The sequence below is a fragment of the Pelobates fuscus genome, chromosome 1 (genome assembly GCF_036172605.1).
Source record: "Pelobates fuscus isolate aPelFus1 chromosome 1, aPelFus1.pri, whole genome shotgun sequence".
In the NCBI taxonomy this organism is placed as follows: Eukaryota; Metazoa; Chordata; class Amphibia; order Anura; family Pelobatidae; genus Pelobates; species Pelobates fuscus.
This window is the reverse complement of record NC_086317.1, coordinates 411,547,027-411,559,461: the sequence shown is the minus strand read 5'-3', so window position 1 is coordinate 411,559,461 and position 12,435 is coordinate 411,547,027. Positions and strand designations below refer to the sequence as shown.

General features: G+C 39.9%; 1 protein-coding gene across 1 annotated transcript in view; it reads right to left on the bottom strand.

The window, feature by feature from the left end:
- ITGA5 (integrin subunit alpha 5) overlaps nucleotides 1-12,178 on the bottom strand; it is a 79,461-nt gene extending 67,283 nt beyond the window's left edge. Inside the window, exon 1 of the mRNA XM_063428412.1 lies at nucleotides 11,920-12,178. Within this exon, the coding sequence (XP_063284482.1) occupies nucleotides 11,920-12,098 (179 nt within the window). The 5' untranslated portion in view covers nucleotides 12,099-12,178. The remainder of the gene's footprint in view (nucleotides 1-11,919) is intronic.
- Between the last annotated feature and the right edge of the window lie 257 nt (nucleotides 12,179-12,435).

Below are 12,435 nucleotides of genomic sequence, written 5' to 3'. Positions count from 1 at the left end.
TCCTCATGCAGAGCGAGAGGACATCCAGAGTCCGATAACGGTCCAAAAGTCCATTTGGATTCCGGAAGCTGTCTGGTAGACTTATTGTAAACATTGCAGCACTAAGTGAAAAAGGGACACAGCACCCAGAAAATCGCAATGAGCTGAAGTGGTGTGGGAGCCTACAGTGTCCCTTTAATGAAATGTTACAATAAAAGTTCCATTGGAATTTTCCTTTAATTTCTAGTCAACACATAACACAAGGATAAACCTCAATTTGTGTGGTTTCCACAACACTTTTCTTACTTGCTGCTCGTGTGTCTAAATTAAATATTTCCAATATTTTTTTCCCTTAAAATTCACAGTAGATTGCATAAACCTTATTTTGTTCATTTATCACATGATTTCACAAAGATCAAAATCAGTCATTATTTCAGCCTACTTAAGACCACCAACAAAGTGTAAACCCTGAGACTAGTGATTACTTGCAGTTGTGAGATTTATTGGTTCTGTTTTTTTAAACCACCAGTCCTCAGGTCAAGTCAGATGAAAGAGTGAATAATAATCCATATAACAATCTCTCTAGCCTTCAATAGAGACTAATTTTCTATGGATTCCAAATGTGCACAAAAATTTAAAACATCATGTAAATAAACGAGGAAACACAAGGCCAAATAACCATAGGTGACCTTTGACAGATAAAAGGAGTCATGAGTCAGAGTCGGCCAACATGTCTGTCAGCTATACACTTACACACTCATCTTCCCAGACATTGGTGGATGAAGTACATTTTCTTTTTAACCTACATAGAGACTTCTCAAAACACCATTACATTAATATAATTAAAAGGGACATTAGTTACCAAAACCACTACAGCTTAATGTAGTTCTGGTGCCTGCAGGCTTTTCAATGTAAATGCGGTCTTTTCAGAGAAAAAAAGGCAGCGTTGACATTGCTGTCTAATAAGAGTCACTCAGACAGCCACCAGAGGTGCTTCCTAGTCTAGAGCTGCACAGTGTGCAGCATGGCGTTCACCGGAGACACTGAACATTGCCCATAGAGATGCATTGATTGAATACATCTCTATGAGAAGATGCAGACAGTCGCAGCATTGCATTTTGCAATAGCCTCAATGCTTTTTACAGAGATCAGAGTGTAGGGTTCCCACGTGTCCCGGAATGCCCGGGACAGTCCCGCCTTTTGAGAGTCTGTCCCGGGTCCCGGGCACCCTCATTCCGGGACAATGTAGTGTCCCGGAATAAGCAGAGTTGTGCCACCACTGTCCGACAGGCCTGGACTTGCCATCGGGCAACCGCCCGGGGGGCCGTGATGGCCAAGGCTGACTAGGGAGATCAAAGGATCTGCTGGGCCGGCAAACGCAGGGCCGACGCTCAGTGACTGAGGCCAAAACACGTGACAAGGTCCCTTGATGGGCTGGTGAGAACACTGGAATTCTCCTTCACCGGCCTATTGCACAGAAAGGCTGTATTCATCTCCAGCTGGGGGCCGGCCATGTATTTCGGGTTTCCATGGCAACGCTCTCAGTAACGCCAGAGCTCCTAGGAGGAAGCAGGCAGAAAGTGCACTTAGCCCACTACACAACCAGGATACCCTCCTCCTTTGGAAAAAGGTAACAGAAGGAAGGTGAGGAATAAATGAACAGTTTTTTTCATTATGCCAATATAATATATGCATATTTATAATATATTTAATATCCCACCCAGCACTCTGAAACCCCAATCCCCTCAAACAATACAACATCAACCTCAGACACTTAAGCACCCCCCCCCCCCCCCCAAACAGCCTGTGTGTTATCGCCCCCCTCTCTTCCTCTAAAAGATGTGGATACAATTAACGATTGCTTCCTATACTAAACTAAAAACAGCAATGCAGAAAAGAAAGTACAGACGAACTGAATATAACTTGCTTAGCTGAATGAGAACTAAAGAGGAAAAGAATAAAAAACATTTATATTCCATCTGTACTTTTGATGCTCCTCTTACAGAACACAAAAAGATATTCACCAACGTGTAAAACAAGTTTCAGCACAAAGTGTATAGTGAATAGTTGTGCATTTCAGGTAATTCATCTATTTTACCCTGGAACTTTAAATTCCGGACAATGCTCAAATCTTTGAATTAACCTATGTGACAGTACAAGCAAGAAAGCAAAGGATATCTTTTTGTTCCAGACTATAGAAGAAGACTGATGATTTCATCACGGGACACTTGCTGTCTTCATGTTCTCAGTTTAGGAAACGCAAATCTGAACAATAGTAGTTTTTGCTGTAAACAAACTACTAAAATAACAAAAGGAACACTATAGGGTCAGGAACACAAACATTTATTCCTGACCCTATATTGTTTAATCCACCAATTAGGTGGCTTCCTTAGTAAAGGTAAAAACTCACCTTTATTTCCAGCACCGCTCTTGTCTGCTGACACTGGCCCGCCCTCGATCCGCATCCTTGGTGACCATCAGAGTTGCCAATTTTTAGCCAATCCAATGCTTACGCATAGGGAAAGCATTGGATTGGCTGAAATCGGCAAGGATGGGGCAGGGCCAAACACCGTTTAGCCAATCAGCACCTCCTCAGAGATGCATTGAATCAATGCATCTCTATGAGGAAAAATTCAGCGTCCCCATGCAGAGCGTGGAGATGCTGAACGGCACTGCTGCCTACAGTGCAGCACTGCCCCAGGCAGCACCTCCAGTGGCTACTTGGAGGTGTCCCTATGAGGCAATGTAGACACTGCCTTTTCTTTGTAAAGGCAGTGTTTGGATTAAAATGCCTGCAGATAATGATTATACTCACCAGAACTACATTACGCTGTAGTTATTCTGGTGACTATAGTGTCCCTTTATTGCAAAGGCAGCATCAACATGAATACTACAGTAATGGTTTAACAGTCTCTAGTCATCCAGCATGTTTTGTGAGTCGATTTTGTCACAGCTCTAAATCACTGCTTGGCAGAAAAAGAATACCCACATTTCATACCTCTAACAGCCAGGGAAATGTGGTCAACATTTTCTATACAATAAAATTCTTGTTACGAGGGTAAATGCTTTGTGGATGGTATTTTACAAGCAATTTATTGTATGAATGGACATTAAAGCTGTTAGAGGAACTCCACATTAGCCATCATGGCACTACAATATATACAGAAAGAAGACAGGAGGAATTACTGCCTGGAATGGCAAAACGACTTCCATTGTTTGTACCCAACAAACTTCAAACAAAGGTCCTGTTGCGTGATGAATTCCAGGTACTTTTCCATAAAGGCTCAGAACCAAGTATTTACTCGAGAGGAGAGTTCTAAGAAAACACTTGACTCTGGAATCAGTCTGGATAAATTTGTACCAGTGACACCGCTTTATCTTTGAGGTCTATTCACTAAACATTGAGTTGCAACCTTTAGGTCAAATGAAGGTAAGGAGAAAGATTTTATAAATGTGTCATATGCTTTGCAAGTCAGTTGTCAACCGTTTAGAGGACAAGCCCTTGGACTATAGAAGGATGAAGTGAACCTGAAATAGCAAATTCAATAAATAAGCTACTTAGACAATTATATTAAGACTTAACCGATTATTGATGACTATATTGAAAGTCATGTGCTGAAGTGTTCAGATTACAAAACACATCTCAGGTTGCTGCAATACTTAATTGTAAAAATATAAATATAAATATAAAGTGGGAGAAATTAATGGAGCACACTCACGGTTTTAAAAAGGTGACTTTATTCCATGGAATGAAAAATAAAATAAAAAAAATCCTTTACTGAATAAAATAAACTGTATATATTTTATTAGATGAGGGGCTGGCTAACTGATGCAGCATTAGAAAAACAAGTTTATGATGCGGTGCCAGGTTGACAGCAGTGAATCGATGCTCTGGTGTCTGCCACTAAGTGATGGATTAAAGGGACACTATAGGGACCCAGAACACTTCATCTCATTTTAGTTGTCTGGGTGCAGTGTCCCTGTCCTCTTAATCCTGCACTATAAGAAACATTGTAGTTTTAGAGTATTAAGACAGCCTCTAGTGGTTATCTACCAGACAGCCACTAGAGGTGCTTCCTGCTGTTTTACAGCGTATGATTCCATGAAATGACACTTGACAATCTCAAGCGTTGCATGACGAGATCCAGAATTTCCAGAATCCCCATAGGAAAGCCTTAACTTAATGCTTTCCTATGTAGGAGACCTAGTGCATGCACAGCATTCACCACGCATGAGCGTTACGATCTCCTGATGGCAGAGGAGGAGCTTGACTCAGCATCTAGGGACATTTGCTCAGAAATCAGGGAAGTGTCGAACCCATTTCACAAATAAAATCATTCCGCAGACACAAAAATCTAACTAAAAAAAAAAAAAAAAAAAAAAAAACCATTACTTCATTAAAGGAACACTATAGTCACCTAAATTACTTTAGCTAAATAAAGCAGTTTTAGTGTATAGATCATTCACCTGCAATTGCACTGCTCAATTCACTGTCATTTAGGATTGAAATCACTTTGTTTCTGTTTATGTAGCCCTAGCCACACCTCCCCTGGCTATGATTGACAGAGCCTGCATGAAAAAGAAACTGGTTTCACTTTCAAACAGATGTAATTTACCTTAAATAATTGTATCTCAATCTCTAAATTGAACTTTAATCACATACAGGAGGCTTTTGCAGGGTCTAGCAAGCTATTAACATAGCAGGGGATAAGAAAATCTTAATTAAACAGAACTTGCAATAAAGAAAGCCTAAATAGGGCTCTCTTAACAGGAAGTGTTTATGGAAGGCTGTGCAAGTCACATGAGGGAGGTGTGACTAGGGTTCATAAACAAAGGGATTTACCTCCTAAATGGCAGAGGATTGAGCAGTGAGGCTGCAGGGGCATGTTCTATACACCAAAACTGCTTCATTAAGCTAAAGTTGTTCAGGTGACTATAGTGTCCCTTTAAGAGCGTGTCTCAATGAGTTCCAACAATACAATAAGAATGACATGTATGCAAGAGTCAGCAAGGCTGGGCCCCAACAACTGATACTTATCACACAGTTCCCACAGCTTAATCCCAGACAGGGTTTGTAACCTGGCCTCAGTTAAACATGATAAGCATTTCAAAAGAGAGAGAGGAGAAAAAAATATATAACTAATTGCATGGTTAATCAAAATGCTTCCAGCCGTGCATAGAGGCTAAATTCCCACGTGCGTGAGAAAAATTGTTCACATTACTCACCACTGAGAAAACGTCAGCTGCATCTAAATAGTGCTGTTCAATAAAATGCTGAAACAACCACCTATCTGGAAATTGTAACTCAAAATACCCTTCCATATCTGATGGCGCTATATAAAGAAAATTATTATTATTAATAATAATATCATAGCATAGACTGGCAAAGATCCAAAAGGAGTCAACAATAACCTGGTTTAAAAATCCCCACAAGGTGGAGGAAGAAATAACCAACAAGATGCATCTGTAAGGAGTGTAGTATGATAATATGTTCATGTCTATTTAATTCTCCATGGTGGTTAAACATTCTGTTAACCCACTGAAACATTGCCAGACATAGTGCCTAATAGGGTAAAGAAAATAGATTTTTATTATTATTTTATTTTTATTTTTTTTAAAACCTCATGGTTGTATATTTAAGAATATATGTTTGAGTGAAAATACTTGGAGTCTCCTTTCATAAACCTGTAAAAGGATAGAATTGATAAGGTCAAAAAAAGAATGTTCCAAAAAAAAAAAAAAATAGATGAGTGTTTTTCATGTGAGCTTCTGTGGCTAAATGGCAATTCTCTTGAGAATTCCTAATTTAATAATTGACCCCACTAGAAAATGGTTAATCAGGGTAATTTCCGTGTTCTGGCATCCATACTCCAACTCAGCGAGTATGTCAGCTTTTTTTGGCACACAATTTTCATCCTGGTCATTCTTATACATTTTATGTTAATGGTAATATTTACAGAGGTGTAAATCACCTCCCGGATGGCATTCATTCTTATTTAGAAAGGGTGAGTTGTGCATCCCATTGTACAGCGCTACATAACTTGCTGGAGCTATACTAATAAAAATGATAATTCTACAGACCATGTATAATGTCAGTGGAATCATGAGCTGCATGATTGTATATGATTAAGGTCTCAAAGACAAAACGTTGTATCCTTGTTTTGTCCTTCATTCCACAATAAAACTGCCTTGTTCACTCTACATTGTGCAGCCTGTGGCTCTTCACTTATGAGGAGATGCTTATTTTTCCCAACACAACATAATATCATGTACCCTACATTTAAAGACTGGATGTGTAATCTGGTGCCCAGCAGTGCAAGAAAGGTATACACATCCTTTGTGAGAACAGATGTGAAAAGCACACAACACATGAAAAGGCTCAAAATAGGCTTAACGTCAAGCCAAGATAATCCAATATAAGAGACACTAAAAATATCTTTGTATAATATAAACAAAACGTAATTTACTACAAACAAGGTAACAGACAGCCATAACTCAAATCATCACAAGGAGAAAGCACATTTAAGCTACCGGCCACATAGCAAGTATTAAAAAAAATAAAAAAAAAATATATATATATATATATATATATATATATATATATTTATATTATTATTTTATTTTTATTTATTTTTTAAATTAGACCAGAGAAGGTAGATATTTCCAACTGCAGAGATAATGTTAGAATCATCATGTGATCTTACGCCCTGTTGTCAGATTTTCAAGATCATCACCCAGGATATCAAAAATTAGATTCAATGTCCCTTTATGCTTACTAGTGAAGTTCAAGAAAATGCACTTTAAGAGTAATCAAATAGAAGCAGGCCATTATCTAGCTGCCTCTGAGGAAAAAAATAAATAAAATTATTACCAATGCGGTCTCCATGGCTGTTTCCGTGGAAGTAGAGTACTGTGCACCAGAACAAGCAAGAATGGCAATCATATGAGTTACATTTATGAAGCAGATGGGCTTCTTACTTTAAAGGAACTATAGCGATATGAATACAAAACTGTTTTGCCAACGCAGTGTCCCACTGTCTCTGTGCACCTCCCTCCTGCCCCCCAACGCAATAATTAAAGGTTTAAAAAAAAAAAATGTTTTAATATACTTTTCTAGCTCTGAGAAACGTTTGTCTCCTCCTTGGACATCACGCTGATTGAGAAACTCAATGCGCATGTGCGGCAAGCGAAGTGTTCGCATTAGAGATTCCCCATGGGAATTCATTAAATAAAATGCTTTCCTATGGTAATTTTTAAATGCTTGATGTCCTTGATGCAAAGCGTGAGGACGTTCAAGGTTGTCTCAGAGTTAAACTCAATGAAAAGCCAGGAAGTACCTCTAGTGGCTCTCTGGTAGACACAGTTTTTCTTTAACTGCAATACTTTACATTGCAGGGTTAAGGAGGCATGGACAGTGCACCCAGACCACTTAAATGGCTTGATTTAGACCAACCTGAGATCAGTACTGAAGTCTGGAGACTTGCATACAAAGAACATATACAGGGTGAACATAGGTTGATTGTGTTCTGTAGATGCTTTTTTGAGGCATTTCAGGCACAGAATTTTAAGACTCTACCCCCCCAATGCCCAAAATCATGCAAATAAAGAATTCATTAACTGGACATTGCAAGCCTAAAAACCATTCATATTTGACATATATCTGTGAGTACAGCGAGTATGCAGCTGTGTAAATGCATGCAGGGTTACACATAATGTTAGAAGTGGTTATGGTAAAGGAGAGTTTAAGGTTAGCGAGGAGTTAATGTCACAGTTAGATTACATAGGGTGCTTAGTTTTAAGAAGATTAAACGCTTCAGAGGGGTTCAAGTTGTTATGCATAGGATTTCTAGGATTGAGTTTAGGACTAGAGTTGGGTTCAATTTAGTTCTGAGTGGACTACAGAGAGCACTGGCCAAGGTTCCTGGTAATTAACGCTCTCCACCAGCCTATATAAAAAAGGGACACTATAGCATTCAGAACAACTACAACTTAATGTCCCTGCAGGCTTTTTAAAGAGAAAAGTCTAGAGCCTACTAATACCTCAAGTGGCAGTCACTAGAAGTGCTTCCTGGGTCAGTGCTGCACACTGTGCTCTGCATAGAGACACTGGACTTTCCCCATAGAGAAGAATCGATTCGGCTGTAGGAGTAGATGCTGATAAATGCAGCACTTTGCTGTGCGTGCGCAGTAGCCTCCCAATGCTTTCAAATGGAAAAGCACTGGGTTGGCTGAGATCAAGAAGATTGATGATCTCAGCCAAGGAGGCAGAGCGAGCCAGTCAGCTAGCCATGTAGAGACCTGCACGGCACTGAAATAAATTTAAGTAATCTCACCTTTTAAAGAGAGCCAAGGGCCTAAAGAAAGTTATTTCAGCTATAGTTTCAGTATTACGCATTCGTATTCCTGACACTATTAAGCTCAAGCCTCTCAGATGGTATTGACACTGTAGAAAGTGACATAAAACCAAGGAGTGGAGTACACCCATGCAACGTCTTTATTTTCTTCTACTCCACAATGTTATCACATCAAGAAGTTAAGACACATACCTATCATAAATACACTTTCATTTCTTTCCTCCATTGGCTTTCATATACCTATTTTGAGGGGGAATCCACATACACAATTTAAAAATAAATACATTTAAAGGGACTCTCCAGTGCCAGGAAAACAATCAGTTTTCCTGGCACTGCAGGTCTCCTCTCCCTCCCATCTCCGGTTTCTGAAGGGGTGAAAACCCCTTCAGTGACCTACTAGAGGCAACGACGATGTCCCTCGTCGCTGCTTCTTCATCCGCCCACACTCCTCCCCGTCACCACGTAAGCCGGTGGGGAGACAGATCCCGCCCGCTGGCGGGGGGAGACCTAATGCGCATGCGCGGCAATGCAGTGCACGCGCATTAGACCTCTCCATAGGAAAGCATTGAAAATGATTTCCTATGGGGATTTTAGCGACGCTGGAGGTCCTCACACAGCGTGAGGACATCCAGCGACGCTATAGCACAAAACCTGTGCTATAGACCAGGAAGAGCCCTCTAGTGGCTGTCTTAGACAGCCACTAGAGGAGGAGTTAACCCTGCAAGATTATTGCAGTTTATGAAAACAGCAATAATTACAGTTGCAGGGTTAAGGGTAGTGGGAGTTGGCACCCAGACCACTCCAATGGGCAGAAGTGGTCTGGGTGCCTGGAGTGTCTCTTTAACCCCTTAAGGATCAAACTTCTGGAATAAAAGGGAATCATGACATGTCACACGTCATGTGTCCTTAAGGGGTTAAATATAGCTTTCTTGGAATACGGAAGAGGAAAATGTAATTTTTGCTATGTGAACTATTTCTGTAAACATTCATACATGCATACCATAAATAATGTTGATTAAAAATAACATTGCTACGGAATGAATGACAGAAAAGGGAAAGAGCAAAACTTCACAAAATAAAAAAAATAAAAAAAACCTTGAGTATCAGATTTTAGCAAAAACGTATCCAGTAGGCATAAACTCATTTAAAAAAGATTCATGACGTTCTAAGATGTCAGAGCGCACGAGTTGGGAAAGCCTCTTTTAAAAAGGATTAACAATCTGGCAGCAGACCGTGCATAAGTCTATGGTCTACACAGACAGAGCTAAAAAAAAACTACAGTTTACAGTTTGTAAGGAGACACAAGATCCAGAAATCTAGCAATGCCATTCAATGTGATGAGCCACAAGTAGCCAGAGAGCACGTAAAAACTGGTAACAAGTATCTCCAATACATTATACAATAATAGGAATGGATAAAGATTTATTTTATTATAGATGAGTACAGTAAGTACATGGGCATGGAGTTTACAACATTAAGTTGTATTTTGTATTGTAAAACTTGTGTTGCTTTAACAGAGGCGTTAACAGCTGTACCAACACACCAACAACTCCCAGATGAAGATGATGACGTATATTAGATAACAGATGTATGTGTGCTAAAAATGCTTTGAGTGTCTAAATTGTAAAAGTTGCAGGCATCAGCAATATAAAAGCCATTGGGTGTTCTCACCTACAACCCTTTATTGTGCCTCTTATTTAAGAGAGAAAAAAAAAAGTTTTGATATTTTAAGTTGCTGAATTTTCCAACTTTTATATTTGGCTTATGGTTGGGGACAAACTTTGCTATAGAGCTACTATCATATACAAAAAGTGTAGTAGATACCTGGCATTGACTACCAGTGGAAACATTACAGGATAACAAATGAAAAGAAATTCAAATACATTTGGCTTGTGCATAACTACTCTGCAGAACAAATAAGCAAAGTCAGCTTTAGATTTCAGTGCAGGCAACTGGTTTCTATCAGCCTGCACAATAGCATTTCTCGTTGGTTAAGAATCTGGGCACTTTGCCTTTTAACATGATTAGTAAAATATCGTAGCCATGTATTGAGTTTTCTCATAAAATAAAAACAAAAAAAATCTTAACAGGATGCATGTTACCTTAGTATTAATAAATATAAAAGCAAGGAATAACCATAAATATATTGGAATTGGGTATTGTGAATTACAACTCTCACTATCCTCATCCATTGAGTGAGTTCCTTGCAACTCTTCTAGACAGCAGCTGCTGATACTGTAGAATCTTTAGAATAGAACTTTAATGAGAGAAGTCTGACTGCTCTGGGATTCCTTTCTGTGCATTGAAGGGGCTGGATACAATTCTCCTCAGTGTTGCTGCGTGTCCGGTTTCAGGAAACCCTGTCCTGTTAAACATTATTACTCACTTTCCTCATGTGAGCTCTGAGCTGTTAGAGTGATGTACTCATATCCTCAGAGGTCCTGCTCTATAGCCTTCACAGAGGGCAGGGCTGGGCACACACTAATTACTGCAACAGTGTTACAGTGCAGGGGCAGAGATCTGTTACCAGCTAAAGATATTCCAGGCTGATAAGACTGCTCTTAATTGAAAAGACTGTGGGGGAGCAAAACCCCAAACAAGACTGGAATACATTAACCTATTTACACATTTACTGCCAGAGGGGCTTTAGTAATTAATAGAGGGTGGGAGAGGGGGTGCCTTAATTTAGAGAATCCATATCATTAAATAAATTTAAAGAAAAAAAAAAAAATAGTTCAAAATACTTTCTCCGCATTTCACCCTTGCCAAACCAGGAAAACAATGTAGCCTCAAATCCCCCCAAATGTGGCTACACCTCAGGATGGAAGAAATCAGAAGTTGGGTCCACAGCAGGTAATATCATCCAGATGGGAGAACAGCATTCCCTTCCAGACACAAAAGATATGAGTGTGTGTGAGTCAGGCTGCCAAAATGTAAAAAGAAATGGTCGAAAAGGAAAGGGGGGGCGGCTTCTTAAACAGTATAAAAATATATATAATAATGGGTCTGAGTGCAGACATTGCATTTCCGAAGGGGGAGTGAGGGGGAGACTGGGCTGTAAAGGTAGAGGCAGAGAAGTGAGGTAGTGTTTTGGGGAGAGTGGCTTGGAGGGAAGTTCTAGTATAGGGAAGGGAGTGGATATAACGGAACACAGATTTAAGGGGCGGGAGGATTTCCACAGCAGCCAAAAAAGACCAACATTTAAAATAGTAAAAAATAAAATAAAAAAAATGCACACTATAGATACCAAAAGCTTTAAAATAGTCCAACATACTATGAAAATTGACAGTTACGGTAACGTTCTATCATAAGGACAACAGGCAGAAAACAGACACAATGTTAAGTTACACAACGGTTAAAAGTAAAATTAGAAGAAATTTTTTTTTATTAAAAACACACAACTCTGTTGAGGACTAGTTCCACATCTCCAACTTCACTGCCTTTTCACACTGATCTGCCAAGAGGAGGTAGGGGAGACAGGAGGATGTGAACAAGCCATAGAGCTGTAAGTGAGCGAGATGAAGGAGATTCACACCAAGCTCCCAAACTGCTTTGTACACACAGAAAGCCTGCCCCTGGCACTCACCTCTGTGCATCTGGTAGGTAGAAGTCCACTGAGAATCCAAACAAGCTTCCATCTGGACCTGTGTAATCTGCTAGTTGCTCCTCCGCCAAGTTAAATCCATGGACCGAGCTGAAGGTGAGAAGGACTGACAGCAAGGTACATACTGCCAGAAATAATAATCTCTCTTTGGGGTACTGCATGGCCTCTCCTGAGTGTGCTATAGGTTTCCTAGGGGAGCTGGGACCATGTGAAGGGAGATCTACTAATATGCAAGCTGACTTTCAAGAGCTGAAAACTACTCCAATGGAGAAAAAGCCCCTCCTAAAATTAGCTGCAGGGTGTTCCCTACTAACACAGAGGGCTTGTCCCAAAAGCTGCCTTGACACCACCCATTTTTTTTGTTCAATGAACAGACCTTTCTCTGCTGTATGGATTTAATTAGCTCTGTGCTATGTGTGTTTTCAGTACTCTCTCATTTTGCATCTTTAGAAGCCGTTTCTCACTCCTCCTTCCCTGTTCTCTTCAGCTACTAAATGG